Source organism: Lycorma delicatula, chromosome 1, assembly GCF_047948215.1.
Source record: "Lycorma delicatula isolate Av1 chromosome 1, ASM4794821v1, whole genome shotgun sequence".
NCBI classification, from domain to species: domain Eukaryota; kingdom Metazoa; phylum Arthropoda; class Insecta; order Hemiptera; family Fulgoridae; genus Lycorma; species Lycorma delicatula.
The window spans coordinates 176,643,925-176,665,674 of NC_134455.1; the positions used below are offsets into that span (position 1 = coordinate 176,643,925).

General features: G+C 33.9%; 1 protein-coding gene across 2 annotated transcripts in view; it reads right to left on the reverse strand.

The window, feature by feature from the left end:
- The window catches only part of LOC142325745 (uncharacterized), a 95,458-nt gene extending 78,485 nt beyond the window's left edge, over positions 1–16,973 (reverse strand). For both annotated transcript variants that reach the window (XM_075367784.1, XM_075367778.1), the window contains exons 1-2: positions 16,819–16,973; positions 4,505–4,630 (exon numbers count right to left, since the gene is read on the reverse strand). In XM_075367784.1, the coding sequence (XP_075223899.1) occupies positions 4,505–4,630; positions 16,819–16,876 (184 nt within the window). In that variant the 5' untranslated portion in view covers positions 16,877–16,973. The remainder of the gene's footprint in view (positions 1–4,504; positions 4,631–16,818) is intronic.
- Between the last annotated feature and the right edge of the window lie 4,777 nt (positions 16,974–21,750).

The window sequence follows — 21,750 nt, forward strand, 5'->3', positions numbered from 1 at the left end:
CGAGAGTGATTCTCCATCCTAAGAGAGTTGGCGGAGAGGGTAGCCTAATAAGTTAAAGGCCGGTTTGCCTAATTGGTAGCATGAGGAAACTTTTCAAAGTTATTCTGGCAAACAGGCGGCAGGAGGAGTTAGAATGTTTGAGGGGGGGGGGGGTGGGGGAGGGTTCTCGGACAAGCAATATAACTTCCGGAAAGGAAGAAGCGCAATGGATGCTGTTAAAAAAGTGACAGAGGTGGTAGAGACGGCGGCCAGAGGGTCTAGAAACGTGAGGAAAATTCCCCTGGTCGTTTTCCTGGATGTCGCTATTGCATTCAATGCGGTGAGGTGGGTGGCCATATTGCCGCAGATGGAGGAGTGAGGCATTTCTCCTTACTTGTTGAGGATGATGCATTTGTACCTCAGTGGAAGGAACTTAAATATCACGTCTGAGGAAGGGGAGGAAGTCGTCGTGTCCATGCAGCGTGATGTGCCGCAGGGGTCAATCTGGAGCCCATCTTGTGTGATGTGGTGTATGACAACCTCCTTCGATAGGAGTGGCCGCCGGAAGTACTATTAATGGCATATGCCGATGATTTGGCGGTAGTATTGGTGGCAAAGAAGCTGGAGAAGATGGAGGGGATAGCTACGAGGACTACTGAGATCAAGTCATGGCTTCAGACACAGGACTGCAGCTGTCAGCTAAGAAAACTGAAATTGTAGTAATGACAGGGAGGCAGCGAATATCCCCTTTTGCTGTCCAAGTCGATGGAGAAATGATCGCTTCGAAGGAAGCGACAAAATACTTGTGAGTGCGGCTCCATAGGTCAAAGGGTTTCTCATTTCATATGCAGCAAGTGGCCATGAAGGCGGAAAGGATGTCCTTGGCATTGCTGAGGCTTATGGTGATTGCTGAGGGTCCTAGGACAATGAAACGCAAAATGCTGTCGGCAACCAAGACGTGACACGAAAGTCGCAGAAAGAGCTGGGAGACAAGTTTTTTATTGGTTTACTGGATACGAGCATGCAAAAAATTATCAAGAAGCTGGTCCATGGCATAATGGGTTATGTCTAAGTTACTACAACAGGGCATACTGAAACGGTCCTAACCAGCGACGGTGCTGCAGTCATGGATTCGGTGTTTCCAAGTTTCTTTTGCTTATAAAATGAATAGTGTCTGCCCTTTCGATGAAAAACCAATCTTCATCTTGGGGAACTTCATCACTTCACTTGTGTGTAGTTTAGCAGATTTCTATAACCTCTTCTTGACTACTTTAACCTTCCCTAGAAATTGCCTTCTTGACGTGATGGGGAATGGAATGTAAAATATGTACTAGAAGTCAAGGGTACCAATCAGTCAAATGATTCATCATTGAACATTACAGAAGAGTCAATCCGGCGGCATGATTTTTTACCATAATAATTATCTACAAAAATGCTTATTCTTGAAAGGATTCAGTCTTATGAACTTGAAATGTTGATATAAATTGGGCCAATGCTAAATTTAGCTCCAAAGATAGATAACCCTTTTATTCACAAATACCAAAAAAAATCATAATAAACGTAAATGGACAAAATCGTATACATCAAAAGTGTGAATAATCTGTAACCAGTCTAAAATGACATAATTTCACCAAAAAATAACAAGCATCCCAATCCAGACACATTACAGAAAGTAAGTGGAAAAATGGTTTGTCGTGTCCATCTCTACAGAGCCAGATATTGTTGTATATCAGAATTCAAGCCTATCTAAAATTTAAATTATATTTATCCTACAAGTAAATAACTCTGCTGGTACTATTTTTATTTTAGATTTTCTTGAAGAATTATAAGTTGGAATTTATTCCTCACATTAAAAAGGAAGGAATGATAGTGTAGATCATCAAACTAATGTGTCTCCCGTAGTAAAATAACACTGGTCAACAATGATTTTGTTACATGGTCATTATTTGCTAAATCTTCTGTAGTTTTGGGCGCTGATTTCAAATGTGAAGTTTGGATTTTCCAATTGGCCTCAGATCATTTGTAATGGCTCATCTTATTTTCCAGCAAGTACATGTGCATGAACAGTTGTAAGTGCAGTAGATAATTTATTGTAGCAGTTAAGCTGTTAGATAAACTACAATTTATTTGATTTGATAAATAACCATGTAAAATAAGTATTAGTATTACATACATAGTAATTAAAACAATTACAAATAATATACATATGATTCATATCATATTTTTTCTAAATGTAAATGTGTCACCAATTAATCTCACACTATTAATCAACATTGCACAGTGTATATGGATTTTGTTTTGATGATTCAGTGCTGAATGTCATACTACAAACAAAAAACAATGTGTCATGGTAACCAAGAGAAAATTAAACTACATCAGTCAAGCATGAGCTCTTGTGTGTGTAACAGTTAGTGGTACAGCTATTTTTCCTTCTAATGTATGATTTTATTTTTTCCTAAGTCAGTGTATATAATACATTAATGTGTGTATGAAGTGTATAAAATGTTATTATTTGTTCGTGAGTTTATTGCAGTGAATCTTTTAATAAAAATGCGGTGCATTTAAATTAACAATCCAGTTAGTTTCTGTGACATTTGCATTGAGGTAACATTAAAGTCACAGAGGAAAACTATATCTCCCCTGAAAAAAATCATATGAATTATATATTTTGGATGTAAAGTAGGTGATCAGGACAGGTTCTGGGCTCCTTATATCTACTGCAATTCATGTGTAACACTGTTAACTGGATGGTTGAATGGATCTCATCACATGATATTTGCAATTCCAATGGTTTGGAGAGAAGTGGAGTTCACAGAAGTGAAATGGAAAGAAGTTGGAGATCGTTTCATGGACTGCTATTTTCGTGTAACAAAATATCAGGGATAACATTGAAAGCTAGACATGTTAAATATCCTGATATTCCATCTGTTATTTGCCTCACAGTTGACTGTTAAGGCCTCTCAGTCTGCAGTTTCCAATTCCAGTACCGTAAAAAATATGGGAGTTAGATGAAGATGAAGCTGTTGATGTTGATTGTTGTGTAGATTTATCAGATGATGAAATAAGGAGAAACCCAAACGTTTTAGAAAATACAAATATTGAAACACACTAAATTAATCAGTCAGAATTAAATGATCTCGTTTGTGATCTAAATTTATTCAAGAATCAAACAGAAATTTTTGCATTATGACTGAAAGAATGGGATCATTTACAAGACAGTTAAAATAAATGCTTTTCGTGACAGGCAGTGTGAATTTGGACGTTTCTTCTTCCAGTCTGAGGAGTTAGTTTACTGTAATGGTGTGAAATGTTTACTAGAAGCTTTACGAAATATGCACCATCCTTATGAGTGGTGTATTTTTACAGACTTCTCAAAGCATAGTTTGAAAGAAGTCTTTCTTCATATTGCAAATAATATCCCATCAGTCCCTTTAGCTCATGCAGCTCACATGAAGAAGCATATGAAAATATACAACTTGAATTGGATGTTATTCAGTAAGAAAAACATTTGTGGAGATCTGAAAGCGATAGCATTGTTACTTGATTTACAACTTGGATATACTAAATTATGTTGATTCTTGTGTGATTGGGACAGCAGAGATAGGAAAAATTATTATGTTAAAAAGTGTGGTCAAAAACAGAAACATTGACTGTAGGAGAGAAGAATGTTGTGAGTCCAGCACTAGTAAAGCTGAAAAAAGTTTACCTTCCACCACTACATATTAAGCATGATTTAATGAAGAATTTTGTTAAAGCAATGGATGGAACTAGATCTCACTTTCTAAAAAACTAGTTCTCTAATATAAGTGAAGCAAAGACAAAGAAAGGTTTATTTGTTGGAGCGCAAATAAGAAAACTAATTAATGATATTGAATTTGAAGACAGTTTAAATGAATGTGAGGTTGCTGCTTGGAAATCTTAAATAGTTTTAAACAGTTTCCATGTTAATCATAAAGCAGATAAGAACAAAAAATTTTTAACTGAGCTTCTTAATAATTATAAAGCATTTGGATGAAATATATCACTAAAGAAGGACTTTTTAGATTTTCTCCTGGATTTTTCCCTACCAATCCTGGAGCTGTGAGTGATGAACATGGAGAACGATTTCACCAGGAAATACCTACCGTGGAGACAGGCTACAAGGAGAATGGAACCCAAGAATGCTGGCTGACGACTGCTGGAATCTGAAAACTGCAGTAAATGTGCCTGCAGTAAGCTAAATCAGAAAATCCAAAAGAAGCAGATTTTAGACATGTAGATATTGCATGTATAACTACTGTCGCATTGCTTTTTTCTTAGAACAAAAAATGGTAATTACAAAAAACCAGGCGTAATAGAAAGAAAACTTACTTATGTAAAATCAGTATCCAAAAATTCAGCTATTATCATTCTTGTCAAACAAAAAACGAAATTTTGTTGTCCAGTATAATGTACCAAATACTTTGCTTCTGTAATAAGGGGAAACACATTTAAGATTATTTAAAAGTACAAACTTGATATTCTTAATATTCCTTTAATGTCTTACCAGAACATAAAAGAGAATCTTCATCGCTTCCATCAGCACAATCATCGTTGTAATCACATCTTAAATCTTTAGAAATACACTGCCCATCACTGCAACGAAACTCATTTCTTGTGCAATTGAATAACACTATTAAAAAGAAAGAATAATATTAGATACAAAATAGAAATTATGATAAATTATAATTATAAATAAATGCATATCAGATTGAAATCCTTATCCATTAGTTATGTTTTACAAATTTTTAGTCATGGTAATTATCTGAAATGCAAATGACAATCGTATTTACTTTTATCAAAAGAAATTACACTAATTGGTTGTATACCTAATATAACTAATAAAAAATGAACAAATATCTTTTTTTCTAAGTTTAAATCGGCTAACAAATATGATATTATTGCTGGAATTCTGTTCCCAAAACATTATTAACTTCATAACAAAACAGAGGTCTCTACATTCATATATACATTTTTTTTTTGTCTTCAGTAATTTGACTGGTTTGATGCAGCTCTCCAAGATTCCCTATCTAGTGCTAGTCGTTTCATTTCAGTATACCTTCTACATCCTACATCCCTAAAAATTTGTTTTACATATTCCAAACGTGGCCGGCCTACACAATTTTTCCCTTCTACCTGTCCTTCCAATATTAAAGCTACTATTCCAGGATGCCTTAGTATGTGGCCTATAAGTCTGTCTCTTCTTTTAACTATATTTTTCCAAATGCTTCTTTCTTCATCTATTTGCCGCAATACCTCTTCATTTGTCATTTTATCCACCCATCTGATTTTTAACATTCTCCTATAGCACCACATTTCAAAAGCTTCTAATCTTTTCTTCTCAGATACTCCGATCATCCAAGTTTCACTTCCATATAAAGCGACACTCTAAACATACACTTTCAAAAATGTTTTCCTGACATTTAAATTAATTTTTGATGTAAACAAATGATATTTCTTACTGAAGGCTCGTTTAGCTTGTGCTATTCGGCATTTTATATCGCTCCTGCTTCGTCCATCTTTAGTAATTTTACTTCCCAAATAACAAAATTCCTCTACCTCCATAATCTTTTCTCCTCCTATTTTCACATTCAGTGGTCCATCTTTGTTATTTCTACTACATTTCATTACTTTTGTTTTGTTCTTGTTTATTTTCATGCGATAGTTCTTGCGTAGGACTTCATCTATGCCGTTCATTGTTTCTTCTAAATCCTTTTTACTCTCGGCTAGAATTACTATATCATCAGCAAATCGTAGCATCTTTATCTTTTCACCTTGTACTGTTACTCCGAATCTAAATTGTTCTTTAACATCATTAACTGCTAGTTCCATGTAAAGATTAAAAAGTAACGGAGATAGAGAACATCCTTGTCGGACTCCCTTTCTTATTAGGGCTTCTTTCTTATGTTCTTCAATTGTTATTGTTGCTGTTTGGTTCCTGTACATGTTAGCAATTGTTCTTCTATCTCTGTATTTGAACCCTAATTTTTTTAAAATGCTGAACATTTTATTCCAGTCTACGTTATCGAATGCCTTTTCTAGGTCTATAAACGCCAACTATGTTGGTTTGTTTTTCTTTAATCTTCCTTCTACTATTAATCTGAGGCCTAAAATTGCTTCCCTTATCCCTATACTTTTCCTGAAACCAAATTGGTCTTCTCCTAACACTTCTTCCACTCTCCTCTCAATTCTTCTGTATAAAATTCTAGTTAAGATTTTTGATGCATGACTAGTTAAACTAATTGTTCTGTATTCTTCACATTTATCTGCCCCTGCTTTCTTTGGTATCATTACTATAACACTTTTTTTGAAGTCTGACGGAAATTCCCCTTTTTCATAAATATTACACACCAGTTTGTATAATCTATCAATCGCTTCCTCACCTGCACTGCGCAGTAATTCTACAGGTATTCCGTCTATTCCAGGAGCCTTTCTGCCATTTAAATCTTTTAATGCTCTCTTAAATTCAGATCTCAGTATTGTTTCTCCCATTTCATCCTCCTCAACTTCCTCTTCTTCCTCTATAACACCATTTTCTAATTCATTTCCTCCGTATAACTCTTCAATATATTCCACCCATCTATCGACTTTACCTTTCGTATTATATATTGATGTACAATCTTTGTTTAACACATTATTAGATTTTAATTTATGTACCCCAAAATTTTTCTTAACTTTCCTGTATGCTCCGTCTATTTTACCAATGTTCATTTCTCTTTCCACTTCTGAACACTTTTCTTTAATCCACTCTTCTTTCGCCAGTTTGCACTTCCTGTTTATAGCATTTCTTAATTGTCGATAGTTCCTTTTACTTTCTTCATCACTATCATTCTTATATTTTCTACGTTCATCCATCAGCTGCAATATATCGTCTGAAACCCAAGGTTTTCTACCAGTTTTCTTTATTCTGCCTAAGTTTGCTTCTGCTGATTTAAGAATTTCCTTTTTAACATTCTCCCATTCTTCTTCTACATTTTCTACCTTATCTTTTTTTCTCAGACCTCTTCCGATGTCCTCCTCAAAAATCTTCTTTACCTCCTCCTCCTCAAGCTTCTCTAAATTCCACCGATTCATCTGACACCTTTTCTTCAGGTTTTTAAACCCCAATCTACATTTCATTATCACCAAATTATGGTCGCTACCAATGTCTGCTCCAGGGTAAGTTTTGCAGTCAACGAGTTGATTTCTAAATCTTTGCTTAACCATGATATAATCTATCTGATACCTTGCAGTATCACCTGGCTTTTTCCAGGTGTATATTCTTCTATTTTTTTTTTAAATTGGGTGTTGGCAATTACTAAATTATACTTCGTACAAAACTCTATAAGTCGGTGCCCTCTTTCATTCCTTTTGCCCAGCCCGTATTCACCCACTATATTTCCTTCCTTGCCTTTTCCAATGCTTGCATTCCAATCTCCAACTATTATTAAATTTTCATTTCCTTTTTCGTGTTTAATTGCTTCATCAATCTCTTTGTATACACACTCTACCTCATCATCATCATGGGCGCTTGTAGGCATATAGATGTTAACAATCATTGTTGGTTTAGGTTTTGATTTTATCCTTATTACAATGATTCTATCGCTATGCGTTTTGAAATACTCCACTCTCCTCCCTATCTTCTTGTTCATCACGAGACCTACTCCTGCCTGCCCATTATTTGACGCTGAATTAATTACTCTAAAGTCACCTGACCAAAAGTCGCCTTCCTCTTCCCACCGAACCTCACTAATTCCTACTATATCCACATTCACCCTATCCATTTCCCTTCTTAAATTTTCTAGCCTACCAACCTTATTTAAGCTTCTAACATTCCACGCTCCGACTCGTAGAATGTTATTTTTTAATTTTCTGGTGACCCCTTCCTTAGTAGTCCCCACCCGGAGATCCGAACGGGGGACTATTTTACCTCCGGAATATTTTACCAAGGAAGGCGCCTCCATTATTGTATATGTGAAAATGCAGAGAGCCACATTTTCTTGGAAAAAAAAAACAGCTGTAGTTTTCCATTGCTTTCAGCTGCGCAGTACTCAGAGGACTGAGTGATGTTGATATGGCCGTTTAAGTCATTGTGACTCACGCCCCTAACAACTACTGAAAGAGCTGCTGCCCTCTTTCAGGAATCATTCCTTAGTCTGGCTCTCAACAGATACCTCTCCGATATGGTTGCACCTTCGGTCCAGCTACTCTGTATCCCTGAGCACTCAAGCCCCCTCACCAACGGCAAGGTCTCATGATTCATAGAGGAGGCATATATACATATGTAATATATATATATATATATATATATATATATATAAAAATTATATAAACTATACAAAACTAATGTGATCCGTTGGAGAACGAAGAACTCACAACTGAATTTAACATTTGTTAAAATTAGTTTACAGTCAAAAATAATGAGAAAAAGCAAATTCATCTACTGACTTTTAAGTTATATACATTTGCTTCGCGTAACTTAAATTTAGATTTTTCAGCTAGGTAAAGTTACTTGTAAAAACTCACATTAACATTAACCTAACGCTGCTGTCAGATCGTTACGGTCAGTTAGGGGAAATGGATCAAGTGGAATCTAAGCAAGTGTTGAGAACTGATCGTTATACAAGGTCGTATCGCCTTGACTAACCGGTACTCAAGTTGTGTTTAACGATTGTAAAACTACGTTTATTAAGAATAATTTATGCCAGATAATTTTAATTTTAATTTCTTACCCACTGGCGAAAGAAATGTTCCTGCAAAATTATTAAACGGAATCCTTAAATAGGTGCGATTGAGAAGCCGGTCATCGCTAGGATTCCACCCGTGCCAAATTCAGGTTTCTAACGAACTCCTGTTAAGAAAACTTTAACTACACTATATTGGTTGATTGACGTCGTTGGCATTAAAAATCCAGTGTTTTACAAGGACCAAGCTCGGTTCCACATGAGTGTAAATGTCAATAGTTACAAGTACCTTGAATACTGAATTCTGCAAAATTATTACTTGTAGAAAGGAAACCCTTCTACTTTGAAAAACTCTGATTGATGTAGAGTATTAAAAAATTATTACGATTTCTCTACCGACTTCAATGGTGAGGCGATAGAGTCTCATTTTTTCATCAAAAAGATTCCCGATTCAAATTCCTACCACGCTTGGTATTTTTCACACATTACACTATTTCCATACTAGAAATTATTGTGGAAATAAAAAATTGCGTACAGTATTTCAACGCATAAGTTTTGAACTTAACCGGAGAATTAATCATTAAAACAAAAGGTATTCAATACCTTACTGGGAGGTGTAATCGAGTGGGACTTCCGTTTTTTCAGCTGCACAGAAATTGTAAGATAGACAACTGAAAAACCGCACTGAAAATAACGGAAATCATAATTTCCAATTCTAGTAAATGAATTAAGTATTGTATTCCATAGGTATTTGTTAATAAACTATTCGGATTAAGAATGAGCCCAACTTTTAGTTAAACCCCTTTTACTTTTTGCAAATATAAATCGTTAAAATATTACAATGATCATCTATTACTAGCTTCTTTAAACAATTCTATAACACTGTTCATTTAAAACAACGGTTTATAATTTTATTCAATTTAACAATGTGTTTTTATGTGCTAATAATTAAACACAGTGGAAAAAACCAACTCTTCAAAAACTTTAATTAAATGATTGTAGTCCTTTCAAGACCAGGTCACTGAAAGAGATATTCTTGTATCACAAAAAAAAAAAAAAATAGATTATATATCAGCTGTCAATGAATGTCAATACTCCTTTGACAACTATAATGTAAAATTGCAATGATTTAAAATAAAATATAATTATGAGATTAGAAGAAACATATAGCTAATTTACTATGACATACTTTCATAAGATATCTCAGAGTAAGAGAACATTAAAAGTAAAAATTAGAGCCAATAAAAAATATTGAAATGGATAAATTTATAAAGATCAACAAAAATGAAGACTTACAAATATCTTGCATTCTTAAATACATTAGTAGAAATTTATTTTTAAAAATACAACATACTTTATTGTAATAAATATTTTTGATAAATGAAAAATTACTTATCGATAAGGATTTACTGTTATGTTTACTTAGAAAATAATGTATACATTTAAAAGAAGTTTTAATAAATTACTAAGGAAATTTGTAACTTTAATTTTGTCATTCCATTTACTTATTTTATTTCAGATCATATTTGTGTTAATTTTTAAATAACTAGAAGGTGTGGAAAATGTATTTGACTTTTGATATAATATTTGTTATTATTATTATTTGTAATGTATAATGTAAGCTTTTTTCTTTTAATAAAAAAAAAAATTCCCTGTTACATATCCATACTAGGCTCTGCTCTATTTTTTTCGACGGGTTTAGGGTTAAATATCTTGTTCAATAATAACAGTAAAAAAATTAGGGTAAAATTATTTTGCTCCCGATACCTTTTATATTAAAATGCGCAACATAATTTTTTTCTAAGATATTTCTTCAAAATATTGACAAAAAAGTTAAAGGTGAATACCCGTTTAAAAATATTTTCTAAGCTAATTTGCATTTTTACCCCTGAGAAAGCACAAAAAAATTACTATAAATAATGTTATTAACTGTGTATTAACAAATCTTTTCTCATTGTTCTACGACAATCTGGGAGGATTTAGACCGTCCGTGGCCAACCTTTTTCTATTAGGTGCCTGTTTTTAAACATTGAATCTTAAGAGTGCCACTTTCATTACTAAATTCTGTTAAGCTTATGATTTCACTTACGTCTTACGTGATAATTTTTTTAAGAGATTTATTTTTAATTATTATCCTAAATATTACATCAAGCAGCAACAAAAATTAAACGAAAAACTTTTCGTTCATAATAACTTTTATTCTGATGGTTACGGATACACAAGTAATATATTTTATATTAGATCTTTTTTTATTTATTTAGGTACTGTAAAAAATTATGATGCTATCTAATATTAATAAAAAAAGTATATTGATATGTTGATTTAAAAATAATGTGTCAAAATATTTCAGTCTAGAATGATTAACAGTTCAATATTAACTTTGCTACTGTACTATGAAATACGATTAAAATTGCAAAAAAATAATTCAAACATGCACAATTATTACACTTGTAAATTACAGTAAAACTAATAATGGAATTATTCAAAAATAATAACATCCTAAAAAAATTAATGTTTCTACGAAATTGTTTTAAAGGACAGACTATTTCAAAAGAAAGGAAACTATCTCTAATAAGGTGTTTGAATTTGCAAGGTCTTTACAGTCTCACCTATATCTGAGTTGATTTTTGAAGAAGCCAAAAATAGCAAGTTTTTTAAATGATAATCAGTTAACTTTTATCGGAATTTATTTTTTATCATATTCATAATTGTGAATAACTGTTCACAAACATATGTGGAGCCAAATCTACAACGAAATCTCAAAGCAAACTCGTAAAATTTGGGAAATTAGTAATTGAAAGAAATTTTCAAATCTCAATGTAATTTTCATTGTCTGGGATTGAGATTACTTCCTTAAATTTATTTTTAAAAACATTATGGTGCTGAAGATCAATTATTTTTGTTAGAATTTCAAGGGAACTGACACAAATCTTCAATAGCAATAGAAAAGGGTTTGTAAAAAGTTCAACATTTTTATTGTCCTTTTGGAAATAATTAAATCTTGTTTCAAATGATAGTCTTAAGTTAGAAATTAAGTTTTCATACCCACCATAATTAGGAAGGTTGTCAAGTTTCATCGTTAACTCTATCATTCGTTTGAAATGTATAATTTTTTTTCTATTAAAATCGTTAACATAAACTATAAAAGAAGATATAAAACTAAATAACATCGAAAACAAGCAATCTTTTCTTGTAGCTTTCATTTAAATTGCTCAAACGTTCCATAATATCTGAAAGAAATGTCAGATCCGATAGCCAATCTTCATTTTTTAGAAGCAAGCAGTCACTGTGAAGTAAACCTTTTTCTTCCAAAAAATGTAAGACGCTCTCGCAAAGATTCCAAAATCTGTCAAGCGTCTTGCCTGTTGAAAGCCAGGGTACATTACAATACAAGATTAGTTATTCAACCTCTACTGAAACAAGCAACAAAATTTTCGGCAACTAGGGACAAGTGATCGAATACAACGAACTACGGGATTAAGAACGTTAGAAAAATTCATATCTTTAGCGCAAAATGCCTCGCTATGCTGAATGCAGTGATACTTAAATATGTCTCTTTTCAAGTAATTTTCGAGTAGTGTTAAACAACATTTATTTTTAACAATCATAGCCGTGCTTATGCTAACCAATTTATCCCACTGTAAGCTATTGTTCTCAATGACTGATTTATTTCATTAAAGATGTCTTCGCCTTTTGTTGTTATTAATTTCTGTAAGCCTAAAAATTCTTCAATAACGTCAAACTTTTCATTAATACAACGCGCAAAAATATTCAATTGAGCAATCAAGTTTTCAGTGTCAGTATTATCAGTGCTCTCATCAATAGCTAATGAAAAATATTTACATAAAGCTAATGCAGAGACAATTTTCGTATTAACATTTACATCCAAGTCATTAAGCGACGCACCACCGTATTTCGAGAAAGGGCAATTTGCTTCATTATCTTTTTTAATTTTCGCGTCGGAAGAGTGATTAGAAAAGATTTGCAGATTAGTTTTGATCATTTCTTCCCCATCACGTAAGGTTTCTTTATTCGCACTAGAAGTAAAAAACTTTTCTAAGAATTTTGACCATTGACGTTAATTCCTATTTTTTTTTTGAAAAACCATTTGTTGGCTTATTTAAAAGTTTATTTATTTTTGTTAATGAATTCCGTCCTCAAAGATGGACCGAGAGGATACGTTTCATTAAAATTGTCATGGTTGTGCTTGAAATGTCCCTCCAAGTTAAATTTTTTGGGCACTGCTACAGCAGCATCACATATAAAAAAAACTGGTTTCGATGTAAACCACTGTGTAGTCAAACCACATAGTTTCGATCAAAACCACTGTGTGGTTTTGATTTTGATTAGTAAGCAAAAAGAGTTCCTCCCAAACATTACTGAATTCTCGAAGAGCGATATCTTCTTCATATTTCCGTTTTGACGTAGATGGCTTAATTAAAGACATAATAAGAGATAATTTTAAACGACACGCAAAAATAAAAGTGAAATTCTCGTAAATCTAATCCGAGATCGACTTCATTCGACTACTGTGGACGTTACCCAAGACAACGGCGAGTTGTCAAAGCTATCGGGGACCCATATTACTGGTGCCGTCTACCAGAAATGCCTGCCGCCACTGTAAAGCAACGCAAATATAACAATTCAAAGGAAATAAAAATATATATACCGGCGACTCGTAATTGTCAACTTTACAATCATTCGCAACTAAAGAACGTCTGTATTAAATGTAGTCTGAATACTCGTTCGTGTATTCTATTGAAAACAAAGTAATTATTGTAGAATAGAAGTAGAGTATTAATTATTTTTTCGGTTATGTTTTAAAATTATCGCAAATCTTATTTTTTTTGGTCCAAAGCTGATACTGCAAAAACTTTTTTATTTCTATATCCTCCGTGTGCCACAAGTGGCACGCGTGGAGCGGGTTGGCCAAGATGATTTAGACGATCGGTTATCCAGTTATTCAAAAACTATTTTTAAAAATGGTGTTTAAACAAGAAAAACCTTTAATAAGTCTGCTCCTTTCTTTAAAAGGGAAAGTAATTTAACACCAAATTATAACAATGTTTTAACTGCTATTGTGCACAGCTAATCATTTTTTTTTATTGAAATCACTGAACACAGTTTACAAAATTTCCGTCAAATATATACAGAATGTTCCGGAACTTATTCGCCGAACTTAGGAAGTGATTCAGGACACCAAAATGAGCAAAAAAGTTCATATCAACATAAGTTCTACTTTGCTTTGTTCTCCTTCTGGATGCCATTTTGTGATTTTCAACAAAAAGATTATTTTAAGCTTTAAAAAAGATCTGAAGATGGTAAAAATATTGTAAGCTACTCTTTACAGATCTGCCAGAAAAACCATTTAACCATTTTCACGCTAACACTCCGAATACCATCGTACTTCGCAGAAATTCGTAAATAAAAATCTTTATACGTAAAAAAGAGAAACTGTGCATATAAAACAACAAAAGCCACTGGCCTTCATTTTACGGTGATTTGTTACTACAGAACAAACAAAAATTATTAAATATTAGGTATTATTGCATATTATTAGATACATTTGGTAAATATTAATTTTTTTTCTGTTTTATTTACGTAGTAGATTTAACCTAATTAGACTTAAGATTAAATTTAAGTTTTTTGTGTAATTTTCTACTTTATATAATTTTCTTACATGTTATGCTTTGATTTTAGAATTTTATATTTTAATCGTTCACGCTCTTAATCTTGTTTTAAAATGAGTACAATTTAAAATGAATGCAAGCCTTTTTTTATAAAATGGTAATACTCGTATTTATTAATGGTATTTAAATAATAATATGATCCCATTATTTGTTTCAATCATAAGAGTTTTTTTTTTATAGAGTTAAGTATTTTTAAATAAACTGAAGTATAAATATGTCTGATCTGAAATTATGGTTTAATTTTCTATTTTAAAATACTTTGCTCTTATAAATGCTAGTCATTAATATTGTGTTAATGATACGTTAAATGTTGTGTGAATTCATATTTAATTTTGTGATTCCATCATTCATAAGTTATTATTTTTAGAAACAAATAGACAAATAATAATATATCTCAATATTTTTAAAAATAAGTTAACAGAAATGCGCAAAACTGATAAAAATGAAAACTTCATTTTTATGATATTGTAACAGGACCAACATAACGGACCAAGGTAACGGATTTCGTAAAATTAAGAGGAAAGAAAGAGAAAATAATAATATAAAGAAAAATCCAGAAGGAAGTAAAAGGGATCTTTTTCTCAGAGTAACAGTTCTGTTTAACAATATGTTCTTTGTAATACAGACAATGGTTCTAAAAAAACTCTTGTTCAACCAGAAGGGTTACCGGACAGGAATACGAATTTATAAAAAAAAAGTAAGAGCGCGGATAATGAAAATTATTACGGTTGCGGTGACGACGAAATCAGTAAGCGTATAGTAGCAACGATTGAAGAGTACGTCACGAGTATTCCAGCGTGGACAGTGGGTGAATGCAGGAAGTTGTTCGGTGAGTTATTTGTAAACAGTGTTAAAGTAGAAGCAATATTCTACTCGTTCATAAGTGTAAAGTGGTTCTATTGAAACAGTAAAAGTAATAATATTTGCAGAAAATTGAATTGTATGAACTTTAGACTTTCTAGTGTTCCCTTTTTGTTAATGTAATATCAGGTTCTAGAAAAAAATATAATTTTTTTTTTTTAATCAATTAGACTCTTGTAAATAATATGCTATGCTGTTCCGGCTTGAGCGGAGGCTTTTGATAAAAATCGAAACCTTCAACGGGTCTCATATTTACAGCGTAGGATGAATATAAGCATAATATCGGCTTACAAAACTGTTTCACAGAATGCACTCGAGGTGATTGCGGGAGTCCTCCCGTACATCTTTGCGTCCTGATGTTGAAAAGGATGATGGTATGCCGCGCAAAGAAGTCCGAAATCAGATGTTGGAAGAATTACAGACATACTGGCAAGCCTCAAATCCCGGTTGTTGGACAAGAATGATGATTCCACGAATTGAGTCGTGGGTCTCCAGAAAACATGGGGAGGTGGGCTTCCATCTCTCTCAGTTGTTGACTGGGCATGGAGGGTTTGGGGCTTACCTCCACCGCTTTGGCAGAAGGCTCAAACCGGTTTGCCAATACTGTGAAAAAATAGATACCGTAGAACACACGATATACTTGTGTCACCGGCGGGACGAAGTGAGGCACACATGGGCCATTCAAGGACTGACACCGGATAATACCGTACAATACATGCTAAAGGGACATCATGAATGGAACGCGGTAGCAACCTTAGTCACGAATATTATAAAGACTAAGGAACAAGACGCTGTTGAGTGAAACGGGGTAACCTGGAGGTAGAGTATTACAGGGGCAGCTCTGCTAATGAGAGGATGGTTCGCTGAGTTGGACCATTCTTGATGACTGACCGGGGATCCCCTGAGTTCAAAGAAAAGACCTAGACCAGGTTGGATCCCTCCCTAGGGAGGGGGTACGGTTAGAGGCAGGCATATAAAAGACCCAGTCCCGGCCTACTGGGTGAACGACCCCCCACGGGACTCGGCTATGCCGTTCCCCGCGGGGTCTCGGTAGGTTAGAGGCAAAGGCAACCTCTGTGGCTGTGCAATGCATTAGCTAGTCCACCCTTCTAGGTATGAGGAAAAAAAATTAGACTATTCTGTTTTTTATAATTTAACTGACTTTAAACAAATCTTGTCTGTATTTGAATTATTATTCTGTATGTTATACCTATTTGTTGTTGTTATTATTTATTTTATTTTCCATGTTTTTAGTGTAATAAATTGTATTTTACATTTATAAAGAAGGCAACAGAGGTTTCAAGCAAACGGCTTACTTTTTAATATTGATATACAAACAGATTTTTCTTAAAATCTACAAAATTTTTCACTCTGTTATATCTTCATTTTCAGGAAATTAGTTCTAGTCAGTATATAATAATTATTATTTTAATTTTATTAATTGTATTTAAGTTTTTACCAGCTTATTTTTAATGGGTATAACAATCCCTATCATACATAATTATTTTAACCGTTATGGCAATAAAAACAAACATATTAAATTTGTAACATATTAGAGTATATACATACATAAAATTAATATGTTTCTGTAATAAATTATTACCTACCGTGTGCATCTATTATATGAGCAAAAAAGAAGAAGATTGGAGTTAATAAAACGAACATAATAAAATCAAAAGTAGTATTTCTTCTACAAACAAAAGAAGTATAAACTAAATAACTAAGTAATAAGCAATTGAAAAACACATTAATAATGTGTATATCTTGTTTCTATTTCTTTTATACTGAGGTTATGTTAACAATAGAATTTTTACGATTAGGTTCCATGAATACTGATAAAAGATGACACTAAAACACTGAAGGCCATATAAAATAAATAACTTTTCCTTGTTTTATATAATCATAATTAATTTTTATGATTTTTAATATACATAATATTTTTTTCAATATATATTATATAATGTGCTAATATTTTTTCAAGATAATAGTATTTAAGAAAATAAAACTAAATATCTGTGTTATCCCAGGGAAGGTTTGGTGACAGGGAGGTCTGGTGATCTCTCCCCGCAAGACGAAGATGATCTTGATGGCGGGGAGCAGACGTATCTTTACATTTAGGCTGGTGCTAGATGGAGCAGAAATTGTCCCCTCTAAAAGGGCCAGATACCTTGGTATCTGCCCTTTGAGTTTGAGAGGGTTCACGGCGCACGTGGCTGAAGTTAGCAAGAAGGTGGATAGGGTCACCTCGGCGGTAACCAGGTTAATGGCAAACGTCGGGGGCCTAGCTACTCGAAGAGGAAGATAATAGCTACTACGGTTACCTCCGTATTAATGTATGCGGCTCCAATATGGCACGGTGTTCTTAGCGTAAAACGCAACCGGCAGAGAATGCATGGCGTCTACAGGCGACTGGCGCTTAGGGTGTCGCAGGCTTACAGGACTGTTTCCCTGAAGGCGGCACTGGTGATTGCCGGAATGCCACCAGTTGATCTACTAGCCGAAGAGCGCTTCGTTAGATATGGAGGTAGTGATTCCACAGAGGCCAGAAGTGACTTGCTAGGTAAATGGCAAGTGATGTGGGATAATACGGAGACCGGTAGATGGACGCGCCGTCTTATTCCTTGCAATAAGATCTGGATTAACAGGAGACATGGGGAGGTGGACCACTGGATGGTCCAGTGCCTTACAGGGCATGGATCATTTGGGGTTTACCTGCACTCTAGAGGACTCCGCAGATGTCAATATTACAAACCTTCATGAGTTGTCCAAGATGGCAGGTGGAAAGGCCGTTTGATCGGCACATCTCGCCCGAAGAGGTTATGAGAGTTCATGATGAGCTCAGAAGAGGGTTGAAGAAAATGTTCGAAATGGTTTCACAAGGTGCTGAAGAATAAGCTAAAGGATGAAGCTTGAGTGTAGAGCGAAGCTTGGTCTGGAAGTGTTTGTGGAAAGCTAGCTTCGGGAGTGGGTGGCGGGAGTCCAACAGGATTGCCGTCGCTGGGTGCCCCCGGGAGACGCTGGAAACTCTCACGGAAGGGCAGCATAAGAAGTGCCCGCTGGCACACGCGGAGCGCCAGAGGTAGGCGTGTTGGCATCGAGCCACGGTCAGTTAGAAATTGAGGTGATTATTACTAAATCTTAGCTGTCGGCGGAACGACGACTGCACTGCCTTGGCTGCATGGATTACCATGCGGCCATGGGGTGTGGCGGCATCTCAACGATGGTAGTGGTGAAAGTAAATGTCACGCGGGACTCTGCGATGGAGCTGAGTGGGAGTAGGAGGTCTATCCGCCTCTCCCTGGTAGACCAGACCGGAGTTCACAAATAAAACCAAGTCAGCGGTAATCACTGAATGTTTGAGTTCATTAAGAGAACTAGGAATAAATTTCGTTGTTGCGATCAACATTTTTGGTGGTATGTTACTTATTCTATTGACTCTATTATTATGAGACATTTACGTACAAATTGGCTCTGTAAAATGTAGAACTAGGTGCGGGGTTCGTTCTTCCGCGAACTCGGTTAGCTAGTTCAGAGGGCAGCGATGTAGGACATTCAAGATGTCCGGATGAGGCCTGTAGCGAAGGCAAAAGCTGAATTTAAAAATTACCAATGTAATTGACTACCGAGGCATTTAGATTGGTGGCATCCCAACCAGGCCTGACTGATTACTATGAGATGAAAAAGTTAGAGGGCGAAAGACGACTCCCGTTGAAGCCTATCAGAGCTAGGGAGGAAGGGGGGGGGGTGGCGACCGAATCGGAAGCGTCTCAAGGCGGGTATCTTCCCCTACGGGGCTGGGATGGCATGCGCGGAGGCGATGCCATATCTTAGGGTTCTTTCCATCACCGCATCTTGAAAGTGGGAGGGTTTTTAGAAGGTCCCTGCTTCGGCAGGAAATCCCACACACCCAACAGTACGGGCTACTGGGCGTCTGATTGCAGATTTTCCCTCCTCCAACGTAAAACCAAGAAAATAGGGAAGGTTTTAAGCCGCAAATCGAGACCCTAGTCTCCTTGGGGGTGAAGTTTTCTTCTCAAAGGTCTATGTACCTTAGTTACCAAAGTATTACTATTCTGACTTTTGTAATTTAGTACCTTTTTCAGGTATCTGTAATTGTTAATCATTATTATTCTCACACAATGAGGATAATGAACACAATGGTGATCCTGGCTCGGCGGGAGGACGAGCGAAGCGTTCCCTGAGCAGCTAGTATTAAATAAAAACTAAATTCTATGAAACTTGGAAATGAATATTACTATGACTAATATTATATATACGACTAACATTCGTATTATATGAGTATGTAGGATTTCGTTTTCAATGCTTTTCTTCATCTTCTTGGGATCTATTTGTATATTTTTATGTTCAATGGCGCTGCTTTCGAAATGTTTTGTATGCTTTTCTACCACAATTGTTTATACAGTTTGTTTATTGATGTTTCTTAGAAAATTAAAAATATCCTTTTTAGTTCATCTGTATTGTAGTGAACACACACACACACACACACACACACACACACACACACACACACACACACACACACACACACATATATATATATATATATATATATATATTTACTGTTTTTATTGTGTCGGGAAATAAAACCTAAGATTTTACCCTACTAAAATTTAAAAAAAATATATAATTGTAAATATGTGTATTACGTACGTTGTAAGTATAAATATGCTGCTCGTACAACATTGTATGAATGTTATATAAATACATAATCTTGGATTTATTCTCAATAATTGAGAGATGTAATTTTTGAGAGTATGTTTCAGGTGAATTTCACACCCAGAAGGATAACATCCGTTTTGTTTTTTTATACAATGTACATATGAATACAATTTTTTTTTTACACATTTATTTGTAAAGCATATAGATATATGACAAATTCGATATACAAGAGTGTTATTTTATTTTTACCTTGACAAGCAGAGACGGTATATGCGTTTGGGGTAAGCGGTTGTGTGTGTGTGTGTGTGTGTGTGTGTGTGTGTGTTTTATCATTTTCTTCAATAACTACTGGACCGATTTCGATGCGGTTTTTTGCATTATATTGGTTATCACATCAGAGCAGGTTTTCAGATCAGTTTTACGGTTATAAGCCGCCAGGGGGCGCTGCAGTAGTTCTATTTCTTCAAAACGGCTTTTGAATGTTTCTAAGTATTTAACTCCAGCAAGGCTACGTTATTGTGTGGATTATTACTTAATTTGCGCTGGTCAGAAATACTAAACTTTCATCTTCGCCATAATCAGCATATAAACGTCCCACTGTTGGGCACAGGCCTACTAATCTTTAAAAAGTAATTTGTAAAATTAAAAACTTAAAAACCCAAGACGAAAAAACTTAAAAAATGTGAAATAATTAAATAACTGTATTTTTACTTTATACTCTGTGATATTATGACATTGTTTTTAAGACAATAAAATTTAAGATTTTGATTGACCGTCGTGTGATCCGTAGACTGCATAGATAACTATCATCATACTCACAATTTTATTCTCTTTCTTTATTTTCTTTCCACAATGTCAGAGAGGATTATAAGGTAAAAATAATAGTTATTTAATCATTTCACCTCTTTTAAGGGGTTTTCGTCGTGGGTTTTTAAAGTTTTAATTTTATTTTTTATTCCGATAGATACGACGAAATTTGTACATACAAATATTTATGTAGAAATTTTCTTGGAATTTTTATATACAAATCATGTTTACAAGAAAAAAAAAATAGATAGAAATACCATATTTTACTATATTGCTTGCAATGTAGCATAGTAAAATAATTTTTAGAGACCAAATATATTATCATAAAAAGATAAAATGCAGATATTGGCATTAATTCCAACTATTTTTAAATTCGGATTTATTTTTTAAATGTACCTTTATCAGACAGAGTTCATGTAATTAGGTCATAAACAATCTAGAATTGGTTAATTTATATTATTATTTTGTTAAATTTCTCAACTGTAAAATCGAAACAACAAAAGATATTTTAAAGTCAAGGACGTAAGATTATTTATTTTCATCGATTATTAAAACCTATATAAATTTTTTATTATGTAAAAAATGTTTCAACATTCTTAATAATTGTTTTGTCCACATAGACGAATATCCTAGTTTTATTTATTATCTTTATTTTACTAATTGCAATTTATTATTCTTTTTATTCATGAAATTAATGGAAAATATATTTTACTGAACGTAAAATATATTTAATATATTTATATATATATATATATATATATATATATATTTATATTTAATATATATATAAATGTTAAGTTCGTTTGTGTACGGCTTCAAAAACTCAAGATGATCTGCACCGATTGAGCTCAAATTTTAGCACGATATATAATCCGCATCAAAGATTGTTTTAATCTATTTTTAATAAATCTATCTATCTATTTTTTATTTGTACATTTTTAATTTGGAAATGTAAACAAAGGAAAACCAATCAGATGAATGCATGATGGCCGCTGTCAAACACAACGACCAAATTTCTTTGAATTATATTTAACAGCTAAAACATCTGTATT